Source organism: Pelmatolapia mariae, linkage group LG2 (assembly GCF_036321145.2).
Source record: "Pelmatolapia mariae isolate MD_Pm_ZW linkage group LG2, Pm_UMD_F_2, whole genome shotgun sequence".
Lineage (NCBI taxonomy): Eukaryota > Metazoa > Chordata > Actinopteri > Cichliformes > Cichlidae > Pelmatolapia > Pelmatolapia mariae.
In genome coordinates, this window is record NC_086228.1 from 3,734,268 (window position 1) to 3,756,197 (window position 21,930).

Consider the following 21,930-nt stretch of genomic DNA (forward strand, 5'->3'; position numbering starts at 1 on the left):
TGCAAAGAATATGCTTTAAAGGAAAACACTGGGAGCTTAGAAAAACCCATTACAAATGTACCGGGCAGAAGCTGGAAGGAGCCCGTGTGGTCGTGCTCTGAGACACAGGCTACTACACAGATATATGAAACAGGCAGCTGAGCAAGAGCTAAGTGTTTGGCTAATGAAGGCAGTGTATTCAGAGGGCAGAGCTACTGTTGGCTCTGCTGTGTTCCCCGGTCGCATGGCCTTTGATCAGACACTGAGCACACCTGACATTTACAGGCCCGCACGCTTTGCCACGTGTCATAAAACAAGTGCACCGCCGCTGCCCTCACATGCGGGGCAGGGGTGATGTTTAATAACGGGGTGAATATAATCACTCTGATTAGTATTCCTCACTCACCCCCCGACCCCTGGGAGAGAGGCGATAGGTGATATATGTGTATGTGTGTGTGCATGTGTGTTAAAGAGAGGGAGAGATGGAAAGTAGAGGGGACTGTGCATGCTGCCAATAGCAAAAGACCTTCTAGGCTTTCATTAGGATAGCATCTAATCTGTTATATATATATTTTTTTCTTTTTTTTCCAGCAACCCCCAGCATCAAAGCCATCAGCCCTAGTGAAGGCTGGACCACAGGGGGCGCAACAGTCATCATCATCGGGGACAACTTCTTTGACGGCCTACAGGTCATCTTTGGGACAATGCTGGTCTGGAGTGAGGTTAGTCACAATTTAGTCATATTTGTGTTTTTTTGTTTGTTTTATTTTTATTGGCTTGGTACACTTCTTATATAGCCAGTGTGGGCAAACAGTCTTTTAAATGCTTCACTTGGGAACCATTATTTTTACATTAGATTAAATACATAATTGTGATTTAAAAGTGCTCAAAAGTTTTGCAAAAAAACTTGTAACACTGTAGCATCACACTTTTGATAATGTTGTAATTATTTTATAGACAAATAATATAATCAGATAAACCCTTGTTACCCACACTGCATGAAATCAATATTACTAAACAGAGAGCAACCATCTGCAAATAGCCTTATTTAAATTCCACCAAAACTACATCAAATGTTGAAAATGAGGCATGTTAAGTTGTTTCCAGCATATGGAAAAGCTGGGCACCGGTGAAAATACATAAATAAAAATCACCTGGAGGAAAACATGGATCAGTGTGTGACGCTGTTGTCGGATAAAAACCAGAACCCTTAAAAACGATTTTCCTTTATTTGAACAGAACAAAGCATATGTCGTTGTTGAGTCATGTTCAGCAGTGCTGATCATCTGAAGTCCCGCATCACGCGAGAACAGGACAACATTTGGCTTTCACAACTACTCGGTTCCCAAACACTTGCATCGTGTTGTTAAAAGAAAAGGTGATGCAACACATTGGTAAACATGTCCCTGTCCCAACTTTTCTAAAACGTGTTGCTGGTGTTAAAAAAATCTGAAATGGGTGTAGATTTTTTTTCAACAAAGCAAAGTAAATCCTTTTAGTTCCAACAAATCATATCACATGTTTGTGCAATTCTTACATTAATATAGGGTTTAAATGAATGGGAAAACACAGCATTCTGTTTTTGTTTGCATTTCACACAAAGTACCAGCATTTTTGGAAATGCTTTTTAATTGAAATAGCAGTCATGATTAATAAATGATACTATAAGAAATAACTGTTTGCAGGGTTATAAATGCATATTAGAAATATTTAACAATCTCAATAGAAGGCTATTGTTGCATTTCTCTCTGTCAGTTCTCACTTCTGTCATATTGCTATTCACCTCTCTTCCTGTCTTTTAATACGGTGCTATCTTCTGTCTTGAAATATATTCACATCGTACAGTATGAATCCCTTTGTAAGGAGCATCTGCTACATGACTAAAATGTAAATGGAGTCTATGTGTGAAATTGAAGGTCAGTGAGCAGCGCAACTAAACAGCTTTCTCTTTAGTAAAGGAATAATTCTATAAAAAGCTCCTATATTATCTCGCTGAGAGGTGAGTGGGGCCAAACAATGCTAGAATGAAAGCCTAGCTAAGTGAGCAATGAAAAGGACAGTTAGAACAACACACACACAGATGCACACATACATGCGCACATACACAAAGTGCTGGCAGCAGCAGTGATAGCTTTTGAGCACTGCTAGTTTTGAGTGCTCGTTCACTACAGCGTGCAGGAAACGAGCACTCAGCGAGGTCTCATCTGTGTTTTGTCTTGTTACCGTTTTCCTTCAAAGACCCTTCAGCATGAACACACGTGCGTGGCGAGCGGGCTCATCAGCCGCACTAAGTGAGCCTGTTTAAGACACAATTGTGCTTTAATGTGACTAACGGCAGCTTCAGCTGACAGACACGGAGACAGGGGCGGCAGAGACAGGCGCATTATACATTAACTCGCATTGTTCAATAGGCGTACGCAGAGGAAAAGTGTGTTTTATTCATAAACAGATAACTGCTTTTGAACCCCTCTTACAGAGTCCGTGTCAGCACTGATAACCATCCCAAGCCTCACAGTGACATTGCCTTAGGCTACGAGGCCACCTGAGGGCTTGTAGCCAAGCGCATCATTTTCAGGCCGATTATACAAAGAAAAAAAGTCACAGCTAGAGAGGAAAGGTCCGAGATGAGCCGAGAATACCCCCACCCCCACCAGTGCACATGTTTAGATATGAAGTATCATCGCATTAATCTGCCTGGCCTTTCTGTTTTTCCTGTAGCTCATCACCCCCCATGCCATCCGCGTCCAGACTCCACCCAGACACATCCCCGGGGTGGTGGAAGTCACACTCTCCTACAAATCCAAACAGTTCTGCAAAGGCACACCTGGACGCTTCATCTACACAGGTACCTTTACACTAACATTTACCAATCTGCTGGCTTTTCTCACAGTTTCTCTCAATTCTACATACAACTCATGTAGAATAAATTTAAAGCTATAATCACATCAAAATCTTCACACGCTGACTTTAAGTTTTATAAAAATCTCACTTTTTTGTTATATATATATATGTATTCTTAAAGTTTTGTCTTTCAGTTTATAAGCTGTCATTTCTCTGGACGGTTTCTGGTGAAAAATGTGCATGTTAAGCAACTTAAAATTCAATAACAGAACTCAATAATTCAGTGGAAAAAGCCTGCTGATCAGAGGAGGAAAAGCATTTGCCCTCTTTTATGAAGCAGGTGAAGGTCAGGAGGAGGTTTAACCTTTTGATTGGTGGGATTATTGAGAATTGACCCTGTCGAAGACACGATTCAGAAAGGAAGAGGTCCGTGTGGAGTGTGTGATATTTATTTATTTATTTTATTTTTTTTGATGGTCAGCACAGGGGCATGAATAGCTCGAGTGTTACATCAGAGCACACTGGTGCAGAGTGAAAAAGGCGCCGCGAGAAGAGCGGCACAGAGAGAGTGAATGTGAAGCTGTGATTAACCAATGCAAGGCCACAGGTCCTCTGGGAGACTGTGAATCACATAAATCTGTCTGTAATCTCAACCACTGATAGACTTAGGCCGTAAGCCCCGGCTGGAATTACCAACATTTGACAAAATCACAATCGAGAGACAGCGCGCGTGCGTCACATTGCTAGCGTTTCCTGCATCTTGTGTGTTCCTATTCGTCACAGCTATGACTGTGTTTTGTGTACTTGTGGGGAAGACTGCAATAGGATGCCTGTGTTTGTTTGCACGTAAGTGTGAACATAGTCCAAGCGCACACATGCACGCTGACAAGTAACTGCATTACTAAGACACAGGGCAGATGGGTGGGCAGCCTTTGCCATGCCAGAGCTGTCCAACAGCCCACACTCTGCCAAACCCATAGAGCTATGTGTGTGTGTGTTTGTATAAGTGTGTGTAGGTGTGCATATGTGTATACGCAGCCTTTTAATGTGCCAGACATGTGGCAACCGCATGCATAAACGCCCTATCACTTCCTAGTCCTCCAATCTTTCACCTTGTCACATTCACTTATTCAAAACTCAGCTTCTTTGAACAAATTCATCCTTTCCCCGCTTTCTGTCCCTCCGTGCTCGGCTTCCGTGGAGGCGCATAGAAGAATCTCAACAGGTGAGAGGTAGCAAGAGGTCATCCGCTGGGTGCCGAGCGCATGCGCCGCGGTACCGCGTGCCAAGAGCTGGCGGTGACAGAGTCAACTGTGTCGAGGCACAGACCCCAGGTCTACTTTTCACACACTTCATTCCAGCCACCCCCGTGGGCATTTGTACGTCTCAAATATAGGTTTTTGTCATTTTACTTTCTCCCAGTGAGGAGGAAACCTGCTCACATTTAGCGGCGGGAAAAAAGAAAAAAAAAGAAGGGGAGGATGAGCAGGGCATTTGGAGCAGAAAAGCAATCGATGTGAGTGGAGAGACAGAGAGGTGGATGAGAAAGAGGAGAGAGGAAAAAGATGGGAGCGAGGGATGGAGGATTACCATGGGCCATGTTGCCCTCCTGGGTCTGTTTGGCACCAGTTTGAGCCCAGTTGCCAGTGGGTACTAATCATGGAGGATTGGCAGCGCTGCGTGGCAGCTGGCAGCCGGCACATACACACACATCAACACATCCCCACACTCACAGACATGCATATACTCCTATATTACATGTGCATGCGCGATCACACACACATGCACGCTCTGAATTACATTGGGGACAGCTGGCATTGCTAATCAACTTCTGCTGAGGAGAGGAAAGCGAGCAGCTCACAGACCTAATTAAGTCAACACATACCCAATACTGCTGCTACTGCTGCTTTGCAAACATACCCGACACACACACACAAACCTACCCACATAGCCCTACCTATAGGTTTATCCCCTCCGCCCTTCTCTGCATCATTATCGATACTCTAGAACCAGCCGCCACCAAAATGAAAAAAAAGAAGAGACGAGAACTTTTGGTGCAGAGAAAATTCGAAGAGAAGCTATTACAGTAATGTGTCCTCTGCCGTCTCTGAGGACTCCTGTGCCATTAGACTTCAGAAAGCTCCAATTAGACTCATCAAAGGCAATTAAGCTATCCACTGATAAGAATAGAAGAATGTTTTTTTTAATTCCCTGCTCTTCCTCTGTCTTTTTATCCCCTTATCCCCCTTCTGTTCCTCTCTCTGCCCTCTGCCTTACCCACCTTTGGGGCTGAGAGCTTTCCCTAATCTCCCTCGCTTTCCTCTGCTCTCTCTCCCTCTCTCTCATTATCAGGTCACCCCCCCACCCCCCCTGTACAAATGCATCTCCATGTTTGGTTGTGTATCACCTTTTACTAGATTGCTGTCTTTGTAACATTCATCAAGGAAGCTCTCTCTTTTCTTTTCGCCATGCAACATAAAGTGATAATACCCAACCAGTGCGGCCTATGTGTGTGTACCTGTACTCGTGTGTGTGTGTGTTTGTGTGACACAAGGATGCCGGCCATAGATTGGGGGAGTTGATGAATCACCCTTGTCGTTCAAAAGGCAATCCCTCCCTCCTCAGTATGCAGCCTTGTCTGCTTAGTGCTTCCACTACAGCTTCTGCTGATATTAAAAGGCTCTGCTGGCTCACATTAAGGCTGGCACCGCGCACGGAGACACGCATCCGCGCACGCACAAACATTAGGGGTAGTTTTTCAGCGCTCAGTGCAGATTAGGTGTGTAGGAAACATCACTCAGTTGCGGCAAAGAGGCGCGGGAACAGTGAAGGGGGGGGAGAAAAGACAAAAGTCAAGAGCAGAATTTAAACCAGCTGCTGCTGACATCTCTCTCCGTCTCTGCACGCCTGCCTGTGTGTTCCAAATTAGTTTTAGGACTGTCAGTTGTCTCTCATTTTATACAGTGCAGACGCTGTATTGTAAAAGTGTGACACAGGTAAGTGCTGCAAACAAGAGTCTGCAGTTTAAAGTTAGTGCTAGCTCTAATTAAACTGTCCCGCACTGTGGTGAAATCTGCTGGTGATGCACACTGAGAAGCACTGCTTTAATTACAAATCACCAGAGTGCTTTAAATTTGTAAGTATATGTGATCCTGGTTGTGTTGATATCATAATTTTGGAGAAGCGTGCATGATAATCAGTGGGAAAATCTCCCGCACATGTTGCTGCATAAACAAACTTAACATTAACATAGACAGACGTAGTCTACATTCATATACACACGTGGATCGCCGCACGCATGAGCACGTTCGCACATCACACAGATGCACGAATGTGGCACGAAGTCATCTGGCAATAAAAGTGGGGTGCAGCCACGAGCTGGTCAATTACTTGTCTTGCTCCTGTTTGTGAATGCTGTCTTTTATTGAGCCTGGGCGGGATGCCTGCTGTTGATTAAAACGGCTGGTCTACAGCTGGAGACAAGGCCAGCTGAGATAGCTGCATACATTCCCGTTTACGGCGCGCAGTCTTAACTGCGAGGAAATTCACACCTCTATTTGAGATTGAGATTAATTTTCTGCACCATGTGGCTTGTCTTGCCTCTTTAGCATGCTCCGTTCTTATTACGGGAGCATCTGCTCCATGATGATGATGTAAATGAATTTCGAATGTAGATTATTTTGTTCCCCGCCGAAACGAGCGGCGCTCACCGGAGGAAATGATTTCTCGTGTTTTCTTATATCTTAATTCAAGCGCACACTTTTCATCTGGATTTTTCAGAATTTGCATTCTCCCAGCGAGAAGCCATGCTGTCAGGTATTGTTAACTGTCGACATGCACTTTTTTTTTTTTTTGCAACAGATAATTAGAGCTTAGGTTTTAGTAGTATCCACACCTCCATTGATTTGTAGAATCTCTCTGCACACACATACAAACATTCTTTCCCTCCTTCCAGCCCTCTCTCAGGCTCAGCCTCTCCTCTCCTTTAGGAGCAAAAAGCTCTACTCATCTGTTTTCTGTGTATGAATTTCCAGCCATGCATTAGTCTCCCTGACATGTTCAAGCGATGCTTTATTTAGCTTGTCGGATTCTGCAAATAAACGCAATCTCAGGGTTTATGGAAAAATGGATAAAAATTAGATTGTAAGGTATTGATCTGGATTGTGAGTAGTTGGTGGGGGTGTTGTGTGTGTATGTGTGTGAGAGGTGGTGTTGGAGGTGGGGGGACGGGCAGCTCTTGTGTGTGTGTGTGTGTGTGTGTGTGTGTGTGTGTGTGTGTGTGTGTGTGTGTGTGTGTGTGTGTGAAGAGGGTGGGGCGTGGTGGGGGTGAGCAGAAATGAAGCCGTAATTCAGGGCTATTGAACCCCCTGCCACTGGCGGCATCGATCGCCAGGCAGCGGTTATGAGATCACACCTGAGCACTGGAGACTGCAGAGGGGAGGGAAGGACGGGGGGGGCTGTGCGGACGGGGGGGGGGGGGGGGGGGGGGGGGGGGGGGTGACGAGGGAAGGGGGAGACGAAGGAGTAAGGAGCGAGGAGGAGAGAGAGAGAAACAGAAGGTTGTGATATGATCAGCTCCTTACCCGCTGTCTGAGGGCCTGTTAAGGTGTTAACATCAAACCTCAGAGCCAATTACCTAACCCTGCAAGTACACTACCCACTCACCTCCTCACACTCACAGTGTTGTGACACAGAAGGAGAAGAAGACAGGGCAACTGGACGCTGGCTCTTGTTCTCCCCTCCTCCTGCTCTGTGTTTCCAGGACAACTCCACTCTTCTGACCTCTCAATTATCCCTGATCCCCCCCCCTCCCCACTCGAGCTCCTACTCTTTGCACCCCAAACATCCATCCGACCCCCTCCCCCCCCCCATTCACCCTAGCCCCCCACCCACCCCTTTGTACACACTCCCCCTGCGGCTCTGTGGGTTATTATAGTGAAATATGAAGCGATGTGGATTCTAGGCTTCATGAAATTTCCATGAGCATTGATCTGATCTGATGTGGGTGATTGCTAGGTGAATCCCTCCAGTCCAGAGCTGTTGCTCATCTATTCATTTATTTATGGCAGTTATGTTTTACTGGCTTTGATTTGCTCTTCTGGAGAGCGACAGCTAAGGATTATAAATATACCTGAATAGGAGAGTGTGCTTGGAATCCTGGAGGGCAGCAGCACACCACTCCTCTTTCCAACTTGGAAAGTTGTTTTTTCTTTTTTTCTTCTTCTTCTAGCATTAATTCTTGGTGTAAAATGTGAGATATTGAGCATGGATATAAGGGCATAAAAAAATAAGACAATCCCCAAAGAGGCACAGGCAGGTAGTTAGTGATGTGCGTTGTCCCCCACATACTCGTCTTCTGGTTTATGGTCCTTGAAAACGAGCAGAGACAATATCACTTCCTCTCTCAATTACCAAAATTGTCTCTTTATTTGTAATAGGGGTATCTATGTATGTCTTGGGTTTTTATGCTATTGTTCACTCGAGGCTCATTTGGCACATTGTGGGGAACTGATAAAAAATTCATCATAAAAACAAAAGCCTCTGAGACGAAAGAGAGGATGTTGTCGGAACAATCCCCTCCTCAGACTGAAGGCCTAATCCAGGGCAAATCCTTCTTAAAGCTTTAGAGAGATCAGAGAATAGGGAAGTAATGTCAAATATTTGTCCTCGGAAATAATTCATACTTTATTTGTTGCATGTGATCGCCTCATTGTTTTGGCTTATTTTATCAGCAAACCAGCTGGCCCTGTAATGTGTGTCATTCTCCGTAAGCTGAGCCAGCCTCTGGCATCTCTACTTCGACTTTTCCATCTCTTTGCTGTCTTTGCTTCTAGCTATTCACCTTTCCTTTCATTCACTCTTATGGATCGCTGGAACACTCCACTGGGAGAGCTGTCCAAATACGTTTGTGTTGCCAAAACAGAGCATCACCCATTCTCGCTCCCGCGCTCTGTTTTTTTCGCTCCGTGTGTTTGAGCGGGCGGGCTCAGGAGGAGCCATGGTGAAGTCACTGGAGGTCCAGCAGGACAGCTTGTACTCATAGCCTCTAGGGGCCTTTTTTCTGGGGGCCGCCTAGTCAGCCTGGCTGCTCAGATGTGAGGCGAGCAGGGCATCAGCCCCCAGGAAACGTCCAAGCTGCGACCCACAGGGGAAACAGACGGACAGCACAGACGTATACAGGCGATTCTCACGCGTAATGGCGCCTTTTCTTTTTCTTCCATACAAATGCACATTTACTGTTTCAAACTCTGTCCGGAAGCAGCGTCTTAAAGGCTGTAGCGCAGGAAAGTTGTCAAGACTGTGCCCTGACCCCCCGAGGCAGCCCGCAAAGACAGGAGAGGGAGAGGGAGAGACAGTACATTAGGAATGAATTATGTGGAGCGAGCACTTATCCAACAATCCTCCTCTGAAGTGTTTGTACTATAAGCCTCAGATCTTCATTGTATTTATTCTAATGTTTAAATATTCATGGTAAACCTTCTCATATTCAATTACCGAAGCACGACCACAGCATGCAGAGAGTGCTTTCTCCCTGCTGCCTGGATGATCTGACTGTGTGTGTGTGTGTGTGTGTGTGTGTGTGTGTGTGTGTGTGTGCGTGCGTGCGTGCGTGCGTGCGTGCGTGCGTGCGTGTGTGTGTGTGCGTGTGTGTTTAGCTTGTTCCCTGGAGCGATCAAGCCTTTGTTATATTGGAACCAAGCTCTGTAATTGCTTATATTAGTCGCTGATCAACGCAAGACCACAGGACACACACACACACACACACATTCACTTTCCCTGATTCCTGACAGTCTTTTTATTAACCACCAAAGCGGGCGACAGAGAGAGATTCATTACATCACAGGCAAACAAAGACACACACCAGACCTAATAGAGAACACCCACATTTTTCAGCGTGGTTAGTTTAATGTTGAAATATTCATGGATTCAGTTATGTCTGCTGTCACTTGCTTCTCCCGCCGTACCTTCTCTGGTGCTTTTGAACATTAGGTGTGTTCATCATTAAGGATCAAGCTGTAAATGTTTTTTTTCTCTCTCTCTCTGCCTGCTTCCCTCCACTTCCTGCTCAGCGCTGAACGAGCCAACCATAGACTACGGCTTCCAGAGGTTACAGAAGGTCATTCCCAGACACCCTGGAGATCAAGAGAGATTACCTAAGGTACAGTGCCTCTGCTCCTCTCATGTGTCTGCTCACACTAGTTGCCAAGCACAATAAATTCATAAGAATCTGTCTTGGTAACACTGGTACAAAGATGTATTGAAAACCTCTTGAGTTTCATAGTATGTAGGATATACATGGCACAAGGACAGCATGACCTCTTAGACAGAGGAACAAACCATGCGCTATAGACAGTAGGCCATACATGACACTATGCACTATGCACATAAACATTTAACCACATGTTCATGGTCATTTTCTGTTCAAACAAACACTTTATTTGTGCAATGAATGCACAAGCGACTCTATTCATCCTTCCACCGAGTATAAGGTCATTTGGACTGGCAAAGTGGGAAGAGGAAAGGGGATAGATGGAGAGAGGAAAAGAGAGGGAGAGAGAGAGAGAGGAAAGGAGGTTGAGGGGAGAGAGAGAGGAAGAGAGAGGCAGAAGCAGGTTAGGTGATCCATCATAGCTGTCCAGTCTTACCTCCTGCTGGGTCAGTGGATCGAAGTCAACCCCGGGTGGACTTTATTACTTCCAACACACACACTTATCCACAATGCAGCACACACACACACAGAAATGCACACAGACTTCTCTATGCCTTCATGTGCACGCACACACACACTCAGTGGAGGGACGTCACCACGAGGCAGAGATGGAGAGCACAGGTAGATGCAGAAGGAAGATAGAGAAATCACTTGTCCTCACTGTGTGTCATGTCTGGTGGATACAAGACTTGTCCCGGTGAGTTCTGGTCTTTAGCCTATCAACCCCCCGTATCTCTCCAAATATCTTTGTATCCATCCATCTCTTTTCCTCTCCTCCTCTTTCTCCCTCGCTTGGCGGTGTCTCTTTCACTTCTAAATGAACAGCGGTAGCTGGCAGGCCTGGTTGTTCATTTCAGCTCTATTGATTTGTGCCTTTATTGAGGTAATAACAGTTTGTTGACCACGCTTCTCTCTCAACTGTTGGCCTCAATCATTAGAGAGGGGCAGGAGAGGGGCATATGCTGGCAACTTCTTGAGCTACAAATGTCCATTCACAGCTACCTTGGCACAAGCCTCTGTGTGGCTGTTCTTAGGTGGGTCTTTAAACTAGATTCAACTGACTGGGACTATAATATATTCCAATATATTGGCACTTTGACGAACCCGCCCCGCCCCCAATACACATACACACATACACCGTACAGAGAATAGGCAGGATATATGCCAACCCCTGTTCCATCTCTGTATGTTGCGATAATGATCCAGTGATCCAGCTGAAAACAGCCCCATACTGTGCTGTAGAATAGTCAGGCAGTCAGACTGAGCAGGGACTGCTGGGTAGCCAGACTGCAGGGTGTTTAGCTAAGGCTGCGGTGTGGCTGGGGGTCTGGGGCTGGCTAATGAGTGACCGCCCTGCCAGACGAGGCCAGGCTCTGCTCTGGATCAGGTTCCCCTTCCTGTTGACGTCTCTGTGGGCCTGACTTTACGGGAAGAGACCCTGCGCCCAGGAAATGGTCTCCCCTTACAGCAGCAGGGCTAGGGAGGCAGCACGGCGCTAACCACATTTATCTGTTTATCAGAATGACTCTGGAGCGCTGCCTAATCGCGTTTAGCTACTGGACAGATCCCTTCGCTAACGAGAGACTGATAGGTACAGACAGGGCACAGGAGCATGAGAGAGTGATTAATGGGGGGGGGGGGGGGGGGGGGGGGAGGACAAGTGAAAGTAGTTCGGAGGCTCAGGTGAGGGGAGAGTGAATTATAAATGAGGAGATGCACGCACATAATAGACCTAAGGAGAATGAGCAGAATGACTGGTGCAGAGAGGGGCAAAAAAAAAAAAATTAAATAAAGAGACTGAGGTTGCACGTGTGCTCCCGGAACACCGTTACACTCCAACTGCAGATCTGTTCGTGTCCTAATGCCTCGCACTTCCTTCATTTCTCCTCCTCCCCCGCTTTCTTTTCCTCCTCCTCCTCCTCTCCTTTTCCTTCATCCATCCATCTAACTATCTAGCAATCCCTGGGAGGCATGGGGCGTCGAGGAAAAGCAGAGAGAAGGAAGCGAGGAGCAGTGCATACATACTAAAGAACCACTTACCTTCCTAGGGCCTCTACATCTCTCAATCACCTCAAGCAGGCCTCCTTTCTGGTCTCCCCTCTTCCCAGCTCTCACCCTCCTCCTCCCCTCGCCTCCTTTTCTGCCTCCCCCAGATAGTGCTAGTAATGGGAGGTTAACACAGAGGCAGCGCTCCCATTATTGAGTGAATTTAGCACCTCGGACAGCGCTCTACAATCTTTATTGCTTTGCTGACCCTCTCGTCATGTCCTGGGCGTGCTCGACAGCCTCCACATGTGCATGGCTGCGTGTGCGGTTACACTCGTGTGTGTTTGTGTGTGTGTGTGCGATATGAGGTCTGATTGAAAGGCGGCGTGTCACGGAACAGAGAGCACACATGCTCCGGGGCTTGTTCACAGCGAGGGATACACTCAGGAGAGTATAACGCACAGCGTGAGTGTGCGCGAGTGGAAGAGAAAGAAACGAGGAGAAGGTTGAAGGGGAGGGGGCTGCAATTTTCTGGTTGTCGCGCCTCCAGCATATATCCTGGCCCCGGCACATTAACTTTTAAAAAGGGTTTTGTAGGACTGTAGGTGTCTACATCACACACACACACACACACACACACACATATATATATAAAGACTGCCTGGAGTCACACACTCATACACTCAGGGAGGAAAAAAGAATAGAGACAGAGAGAGGAGGGAAAGGGTGGTAAGCGGTGGAAAATGAGTGCGGAGAAGCTGCATTAGGATAAATGTTTGATGTGGGAAATTCTACTCGGCGGTTTTCACCTGAGCAATGATGTTCTACATTTATCACACAAAGTGGATACAGGGCTATTCACTCGGATCATTACCAGGGTTAATACAGGGCAGGAGACGGGTGTGTCCCGGCTGACGAGGAGAGTTGTATAGCCGTCAACCTGATGATATGTTGTGTTAAACGAGATTGATGCGTGATCATGTGCGGCGGGTTCGTGATCCATCAGCGACAGAGGAGAGAGAGAGAGAGTGAGAAGATGTGGAAGATAGTTGACTGATAGAGAGATATAGGCTCATGTTTTATTCACAGATAACAGTATCTTCCCTCTGCTCTCCCAAACTGCCCAGCTAGTAACAAAGTGCTGGGATGGGCCCATTTCTCTTCCTCTCCCTTCCTCTGTCTACCCCTTTCCTCTCCCTCACACTCTCTCTGTTCTGCATTCACAGCATAATGCAAGGAGTGAAATGTAATAAAAGTGACTGAACTCTTTGAGCCGCCACACTTGTGATCAATCCCCCTTCCTCTGTCTGCGCTTGATTGCAGGAGGTGATTTTAAAGAGAGCGGCAGATCTGGTGGAGGCCTTGTACGGGATGCCTCACAATAACCAGGTAAACTCTCTCTTACACACACACACACACACACACACACACAGACAAAAACACAAACAGCAATATCTCTTATTAGACATTATTATGTTTGTGGTTCGGGCCAAGTGGCAGCATCAAAGATGTTTATCTCTGCTGGCGATGTAGCACCCCGCCGTGTTCGCGCAAGATCTGGGACCCACAAACATGCACGCTAGACTATGTTAGAGCTTTTTATCAATGCAGAGGGTGGAGATGAGATTAGAGGGAACGCAGAAGGCAGTTGAAGAGGAGGAGTGGGATTAAGGCTCGAGTCTGAAGGAGGAAGAATGGAAACGCAAAACAGGGAGGAAGAGGCAGGCTAAAGATCTGATGAGTCTGTTTAATGAGCCTTTCCTCCATTTACTGAACCAATCCCACCACTCCCGGCGACAACTGATAAAAACCACTCAGCTCTGCTAGATTTACACGTGCAGTATCTTGAGTGGAGATCTAGCATTCTTATCAGGCTATAAAGCCAACATCAAGGGTATATTTTCCCTCTTCTCTTCTCTTCTCTTCTCTGTTACTGACCACCACTCTTTTTTTTTTTTTTTTGTTTCTTCCTCATCGTCAGGAGATGATTCTGAAACGAGCAGCGGATATCGCGGAGGCCCTCTATACAACAGTCCCAAGAGGGCACAACCAGCTAGCCAGTCTTGGCAGCAGCTCTGTTCATGCTGGCATGATGGCAGTAAACTCCTTCACCGGGTCAGAGGTGGCACAAACAGCCAATCAGGGTGAGCAAACGCACCAGGAAACAATTCTGGCCTATTGTCATGGGAAAAGGCAAAAATGTTTATTTGCTGTTGTCCATTTAGGGATGACAGTAGGGGGGGGGCAACTGGCATTTTATTTTTCATGTGGGAAATTTAGAGATAGTGATTTAAGAGCATGGAGCAAATAAGAAAGTGTGAAAAAGGAGGACAGGAGGAGGAGAGGTGACAGTAAGAAACGGGGAAAACTTGAAAGAAAGATGGTGAGAGAGTGAAGAATGGAGAAAAAGAAACCCGTGGATGGAGTACGATGGAGAAATATGAGTGGGTCCTAGGGGTGTGTATATTAGACTGGGGTCGGCCCCTGTCTGACAGAGAGAGATGTGGGTGCAGTCAGTGGTGATTCATCACATGTATCGGGGGAACCAGAGGAGAGTGGATGGACCAGCCTCTGGATGTATCTCAATAATTCCAATAAGCTTCCTCTGCCCTTCATTTTCATCCCGAAACATTTTTAACCTATCGTTTGTTTCACCCTCATATTAGATGAAAATGTGAACTTAATCAGGGAGGAGCAGAGTGGTGAAGAAGTGAGACAACACTTGTGATGAGTAGCCTTTGTTACACTAGAGCAGGGGTGTCAAACATAAAGCCCCGGAGCCAGAATCACCTCAGCAAAATCCGTTTTGACATCCCCACACTAGAGAGTGGAAATTCCAGATGTTCAGTTCCAGCCATTTTTTCCCTCACCTATGTTATCATGTTGTATATTGTATACATATTGTGTAGGCTCACTTTGTGTCTTCAAAGCAGCTCTGACCCATGGGTGCCCTGTAGTGTCTGGTACTGGGATGTTGGCAGTTTGTGATGTGGAGTGATACATCCGTGTACGAGGGATGTTCCTCAATCCTGTAGCGTTTGAAGGCCGGGTGAACAGATTGGGCACCATTCATGTGCAGGCAGGGCACACCGTCCTGCAGGGCAATGTGCAGGTGGGCGTTACCACGTCACATGAATGGCAGTACCCGAGGCTTCACAGCAAAACACTGCAGTGAAACAATGATTTTCACTTTGCCCGTCAGCGGTTTTAGTGTTGTAGCTGATCAGTGTGTATTTATAGTCTTCCATTTTACATTGTTCTCCTTCTGTTCACTGCCCCTGTAAAGCATGAAAGGTCCTGTCAGAAATACTAGCTTCATTCTTTGTAAATTACAAGAGAGCCGCCGAGGCCTTTTACCGTTAATTGCCTTATCAATATATCTAATTCTGAAGAGGAGCCAGCAGGGTGAAAGTCCTCTTGTTTCAGGCGTTGGGGGGGGGGGGGGGCTGCAGCTAGATCCCTCTCATATCATTCTTCCTCCACTCTGTTCATTGCTTTTTTTCTCTCCCATATGCTGTCTAAGATTTTTCTAAAAAAACAACAAAAAAAAAAAACATTTCTTTTGGCTTGTAATGCTATGTCCATTAGTATGAAAAAAGGAGCATTTAGCAGCAGCTGCATGTAGGCTTTCTTGTTTTGGTATGTCTGCCATCTGCTATACCCCTAACACTCTCTCCATCTCCCTTTCTTTCTCTGTCCTTAGGTTTCAGTAGGAGTACAAGCAGTGTGTCCCCTCATGGTTATGTCCCCAGCTCCACTCCCCAGCAGAGTAGCTACAGCTCTGTCTCCACTAGCATGAATGGCTACGCTAACTCTGGCATGGCAACCTTGGGCACCTCGCCCAACTTCCTCAATGGATCTGCAGGCAACTCGCCCTATGCTAGTGAGTAAATACAGTGCATACTAGAGCTGAAAGAAGTTTGGGTGGGGATCAGCATTTTGTAAATGACAGAAGACATCTCTGAGAGGAACTGAGAAGCACGGCAGGAAACAAGAATCGACACGACAGGAGAAAGTATTTCAGTTCAGCTGGCTCATCTGTTTCTTTAAGAGCAGAGTCAAACACAAATCCCCGCTTTATTGGCCAGGGGAGGAGATCACCTAGCACGTCCCAACCCCTCCTCGACACACACGCGCAAACACACACACACACACACACACACACACACACACACACACACCACCACCACCTCTGCTCACACACACTCACCCTCTACATTAAAGACTCTTGATTAAATCAATAAACTAATTGCTAGAGAAGCAATTCCATTTCAGCTCTTTGATTCCTGGGTGTTAACAAGTATTTTAACAGGCTCATCGGCCCCACACAGACACTTTCAATCAATGGCCCCTCGGCCTGCCTTTGTAGGTCCAATTTTCATTAATTGATTAGTTAGGCCCCTTCATAAATGGATTATGACTTTATTGCAAGGATTTGTCAGGAAGAGCCATAAAAGCTAAGTGTTGGATAATAACAACAATAAAGGCAGAGGCAGATATCACAGGGCAGGTGAAATACGGCTCAGCTGATTGTAAAATCACTGAAGGGGGAAATGCTCTTAGTGTATTAGCAGACAAAAGACAAACCCGGGAGAAGTGGATGGATGGGATGATGTCAGAGGACATGATTTGGATTGTGAAGAGTTGGGTCATTTGGCTGTGTGTGCCTCTCATGAGGGTGAATTACAGTGGCCACAGTAAATCCAGCTAACGGCTATCTTGTACAAAGCTTTTGATTTCATTTCAGAAGCACCGTGAAGCTCTTTTAGATATGAATATGTTCAAAAAGTTTCTCTATCTTGCATTTGAAATCTTCAATCCAACATTCCAGAGGGGATGTCCCAAAAGTACAATTCCACATCTAGCCCTTAAATTACATGACATATGGTTAACAACTGTTTAGAGTGCTTTTAAGGTGGTGAATGATGCCTAATGTGCAGTTAAAATGCAAAGAGCCAGTGGACAAGCATATTGCTTATGTATTCTAATTTTTTAAACCTTGTTGGTTAAAACCTCTAGCATAAATATCTGTGATAAAGTAGATGTGTGGGAGCTTTGTTTGTAAGTTGCCCTGAAAATAAATTACAGGTTACAGCACCTAAAGTTGCTGAGGAGATGTTTATCACCCCCTGAGCACAGGATGAGTCATCAAAACAGATTGATCAGAAGGGGGAAAAAAACGACCTCAGGCCATTTTCAGCATTTTCCAACTAAACACATTTTTGTGTAAGATATGGAAAATCTCGTTGCCAAATAATTGCTTAACAGCACAACAGGTAGCAAAACAAGTCTGAGCCAGTTGATCTGAGACCAACATGTCACCCCTCCTGCCATCATCCATTGACCAGTCCCCTTCTGTTCGTCCCGTCTGCCTGTCCTCTGCCCTCGGCCCTCTCTCTAACCCCCTTTCTGCCATTGTCGTCCCTTCCTGTCCTTCTTCCCTGACATACACCTATGACGCCCCTTCCTTAAACACCCTTTCCTACCCGTCTCTCTCTCTTTCCCTCAGTCGTCCCGTCCAGCCCGACGATGGCGTCGTCGACCAGCCTGCCCTCCAACTGCAGCAGTTCCTCCGGCATCTTCTCCTTCTCTCCAGCTAACATGGTGTCTGCAGCCGTCAAGCAGAAGAGCGCATTTGCCCCCGTTGTTCGACCCCAGAATTCCCCTCCTCCCACGTGCACCAGCGCTAATGCTAACAGCCTGCAAGGTAAGCCGCTAAATAGCCTCACGCTAACTTGCTGATGAATTTGAAATTTGCAGTATGAGCACAGTAAAAAGTTTTAGTGAAAATATTTGCTAGGAATTGTTCACCCTCAAGCTTTAATCCTGCTTTTCTTCACCTCTTATGATAACGTCTCACTTTTACTCCTTCGATTTTCCTTTTTCTTCCTCCTCTTCACTCCTTTTTTTTCCCCCTTTCTTGGCCCTCCCTCCACTCTCCTTCCTCACCGTAGATCAGTCTTTTGTGGACTCTAGCAAGTACTCATCAGCCAGCTCTCTGCAGGGCCTGGCCTTCTCCTGAAGTATGTTACTCCTCGCTTTCATTTTTCTCTTTCTCCGTTTTGGCTTTACACTCCACGCTATCCCAGACCGCTCATTTGCACCATCCTGCCCTGCCCTTCCTTCTCGTTTCTGTTTTTATTTGTCATTCTTGACTTGTCAGATAGTCATCATGCTACCCCATATGTGTTATATTTCCTGTTTTCACTTCCTGCTTCCTGCCCGTCCTCTAGTTGGTGCGTCTGTGGGGGGAGGGTGTGAGGGGAGGTCGTTATGCCACCACGGGTCACTCTGTTCTCTCATTTCCATCGAATGCGGCACGGGGTCTGTTCGTCTGGGCAGGATGTTGTATGGTGTTGAGATCCTGAGAGAGAGAAATGATGGATGGGAATCTTTATCAGAGCCCCAAGCTAAGCACTTCCTCACTTCCTTCGTCGGCGTTGATGAGCTCTGACCACTGTGACCCAAGGGCCAATGGCCACTATGCTCTGATCACACTGACACGCGCACACACACACACATGCACACACCATTCTGTTAATCCCAACAAGCGGGAGACACTTAGGAAATAACCTGGGAATTGGTGGATTGAAGAGTGGAGGAAATCAATAAGGAGCCAATATGTTATATGAAAAATTTCTATCTGTGATGGCTTCTATGTAAGAAAAAAAAACAGGATAGAGGGAAGGAGTGATGGGGGGAGGTGGCTTGTGGGGAGGAGTTATGCAGGAGTTGGTGCTATAGGGAGGTAAAGATGTGAGTATATCTCGTGGATTTCATTTCCATGTTTGAGCCTAATTTTCATCACCTCTGTCATTCCGCATCAGTTCATTCTCTCCCCACCCCTCTCGTTTGAGTCATTCTCCATAATGCACATAATAGGCTTGCACCATGTAGCTGTTAACAATTAACAGCGGCAGCTCTTGCATGAAGCTGTTCAGGAGGCCTGTGAGAAGCTGAACAATGTTGTCGATGCACGGCCAAGTCAGCGGCAGCGGCGGAGGGAAATGTTTTGATTCTGGGGGCCTCGGAATGAAGAGATAATGAGGGAGAGTCGTCTTTGTTCGCCAGATGCTGGAGCACATTGCTGTTATGTGACTGTTGTGATGACAGATGAAACCCAGCAATCACATGACTGACCTTTCTCTCTCTTTCTTTACCCCTCAATCTCCCATTCACTCCTTCTTCCTCCCCCTCTTTTCCCACAAAGCAGCGATTCCCGGGATGATCGTTCCACCCATGTAGAGGATCTGGGATAGCTGGAGATTTGGGAATGTTGAGAGGAAAAAAAAAGACACAGTAGCGGAGTCTGGCGAGTCTCTGTTATGCTCCGGAGCTGAACTGAAGGAAGTCAAGATAAAGACGCAGGACTCTGTTAAACTCAGGCCTTTCCATTGGGATTTCATCTGAAGGCGATAGGAGAGAAGGAAAAAGGGGACAATATGAACCTTTTGTGATGTTATTTCCCTCTTGGTTGAAATAGTGTAGCTTCTCTGACACCATGTTGGATGGAGTGTATAGAGACTGATAGTTTGCCCACAGTGTGACACTGACCTCATGAAAAGAGCATTTATTTATCTTTGTGTTTATGCCTGTAAGGTTTGGGTTTGATTACTGGAGGCCCCCACGCCGCCTTGCAATCCATAATTCGCACAAACAACAGTGAAGCGTTGGTTTGGCCACGAAGTTTACAATAACTTCTGTCACAAATGAAGGAGCTTTCCTTAGCGTTTCCGCCTCTCTAAAACCACAGAACGACACAGTGGCCAAGTGGAGAAGGGGGAAAAAAAAGTTCAACAACACAGAAAAAAATAGAAAATCAACCATTGATTTTGCTGCTAATTTTCCAATAAATCTTAAAAATTGTCTAGCAAAACTGCCCTATGCTGTTTAAACATCACGCCTTGCTTTTCTTTTCTTTTTTTAAAATCTCTCTCTCTCTCATTTTGGTTGGTTTGTTTGAATTTTAATAAAACTGTGAGGATAGAGCTGTTTGCAATATGCTTTTTCTGCTTGACATGTGAAGACAAGGTGACGATGAGAATTTAGCCAAAACTGACGAGGTTTTTAGCGAAGACTTGAAAAGCCAGAGGATGTGTGTGCGTCCAGCCAGCACTGTAACTGAAGGAGCCTAGCAAATATCAAATTAGAATAAATGCGTGATATATGTGATATATTTTTGTATATAAAAAAAATGTTGATTTTGGGTTTTTTTCACTTCTTTACTCTTTTTTTTGCGATAGCTCTAGTTTGAAATGTAAACATTAAATGTCTTAAGGCAGCTTCTCAGTACAGAAGATAGATTTACTGCGTCTTGTCAATATCTCATTTGCTAAACATGAGAAACATGGATTTGGATACAAAAAGGGGATCCCTGTAAAATACCCTATAAATAATGTATTTATCCCTTGTATTTGTACATTGACTCTCACCCTCGTTTAGTTGTGTTGTGTAAGTTTAATACAGTAAGTGAACACTTTTTGCAGTGTTTCATTTCATTATTTGCTGTTGTCTCTCACTATTTAAATGTGACTTTTTTTTTAATCTTTGTTCCTTTTTGTTTTTTGTATGTTGTTTTGCATCAGTATGCCATGCTTCTGTTTGTTGATTCAAAACATGCCATTGTCTATTTTTGTATTATTTGTAAGTTAATAAAAAAATCTTTTTTTTTCCTTATGAAAATGTTTATTGTACGGCAAAAAAAAGTAGCATCCTATTCAGAGTATTTCGTTGAAGTAGATTTTTTAAGAATATAAACACACATTAATATATACTGTAAATCTATATCTTTTTGTTTGAACTCTGAGGCTTTCAGATTGATACTGTTCTTGAACTGATAATATGCATGGGTTCTTCTCTTGAGTGACTCTTTCTTTTTGTGTGTGGAAAACCAAGAGAACAAACAAATTGCTCTGTTTTTCTTTCTTTGTGTTCCTCTTTTTCGCCTCCCTCCTCTTCCTCCTCCTCCTCTGTTCTTCCCTATGTTATTTATGCCTGCTTACATACTGTATCTATATACTCTTTCTTTTATTTCTGTCACTGTAATCTTTACCAGCAGTCTAGATGCCTTAACAATGCAAACCCATTCTTCATTCAATCATGTGTACAGTTTTTCTACCCTCACCACAATTGTCTGTTGCCACAGAGGAATTCATGAGAACTTGGGGACAAAGCACAAACCCACTCTGTTTGGTGGTAAATCCAGACTAGAATACAAAGAGCCATAATTCAACAATCACACACACACACACCCCGATGTACTATAATACTGCAGCAATGGCACGCTTTGAAGGACAAGTCGGAGCGGCCTTTCTCAGCTGTGCTTCCTGCACGTTCGCAGAAACACTTTTTGTAGCAATTATGTAGCTTTTTTTTTAATGATTTTGACAGCATGATAGTAACGTTTCTCATCAACCACAGGATCACAACAGTACGACAACACATGGCTGTTTTTATTGTAGTACAGAGGGGCGCACAGTGAAGACAAGCGCTGCCACAGCACAATTTTAATCTCTACACGGAGTCGTAGGTCTGACTCCAGTATCCGACAGTCAACCCCCCCCCCCCAGTCCTTCGCTGTCTGTATTGGCCTTTGGACAATACAGCTTCATTTCAAGCTAAACAAGACTAAAAAGAACATGATGAACCACAAAAGGGAGCTCCTTGGCCCATCAGACATTTCTGTAGTCTTTTTTTTTTCTTTTTTTCATGTCTGCCGTGTGTCTTCAAGCTGTTGCTGGACAGAGAATAGGGCTTTTTCTCTCTCTGCTTTTTCTTTTCTAGAGCCTGGTTTTGTTAAGTGGGTAGAAAGGACCGTTTTAACAGAGGCGCCTGCTGACAGACGAGTGTTTTTCAGGCACTTGTGTGCCTGTGCTGGTCTGGGCCGGGGCGGGAGGGGCCGCAGCATATCTGTT

At 45.4% G+C, this 21,930-nt stretch overlaps 1 protein-coding gene across 5 annotated transcripts in view; it reads left to right on the plus strand.

Annotated features, from left to right (window-relative positions):
• The window catches only part of ebf1a (EBF transcription factor 1a), a 55,519-nt gene extending 33,866 nt beyond the window's left edge, over positions 1-21,653 (plus strand). Inside the window, exons 9-17 of one of the 5 annotated variants that reach the window (XM_063490493.1) lie at positions 571-701; positions 2,698-2,824; positions 9,891-9,979; positions 13,340-13,405; positions 13,998-14,160; positions 15,720-15,899; positions 17,526-17,723; positions 17,971-18,039; positions 19,227-21,653. In XM_063490493.1, coding sequence (XP_063346563.1) covers positions 571-701; positions 2,698-2,824; positions 9,891-9,979; positions 13,340-13,405; positions 13,998-14,160; positions 15,720-15,899; positions 17,526-17,723; positions 17,971-18,038 — 1,022 coding nt within the window. In that variant the 3' untranslated portion in view covers position 18,039; positions 19,227-21,653. Of the gene's footprint in view, positions 1-570; positions 702-2,697; positions 2,825-9,890; positions 9,980-13,339; positions 13,406-13,997; positions 14,161-15,719; positions 15,900-17,364; positions 17,724-17,970; positions 18,040-19,226 lie in introns of those variants that run through there. The other 4 variants (XM_063490485.1, XM_063490501.1, XM_063490509.1 and 1 more) reach the window with 4 other exon arrangements.
• Positions 21,654-21,930: the final 277 nt, after the last annotated feature.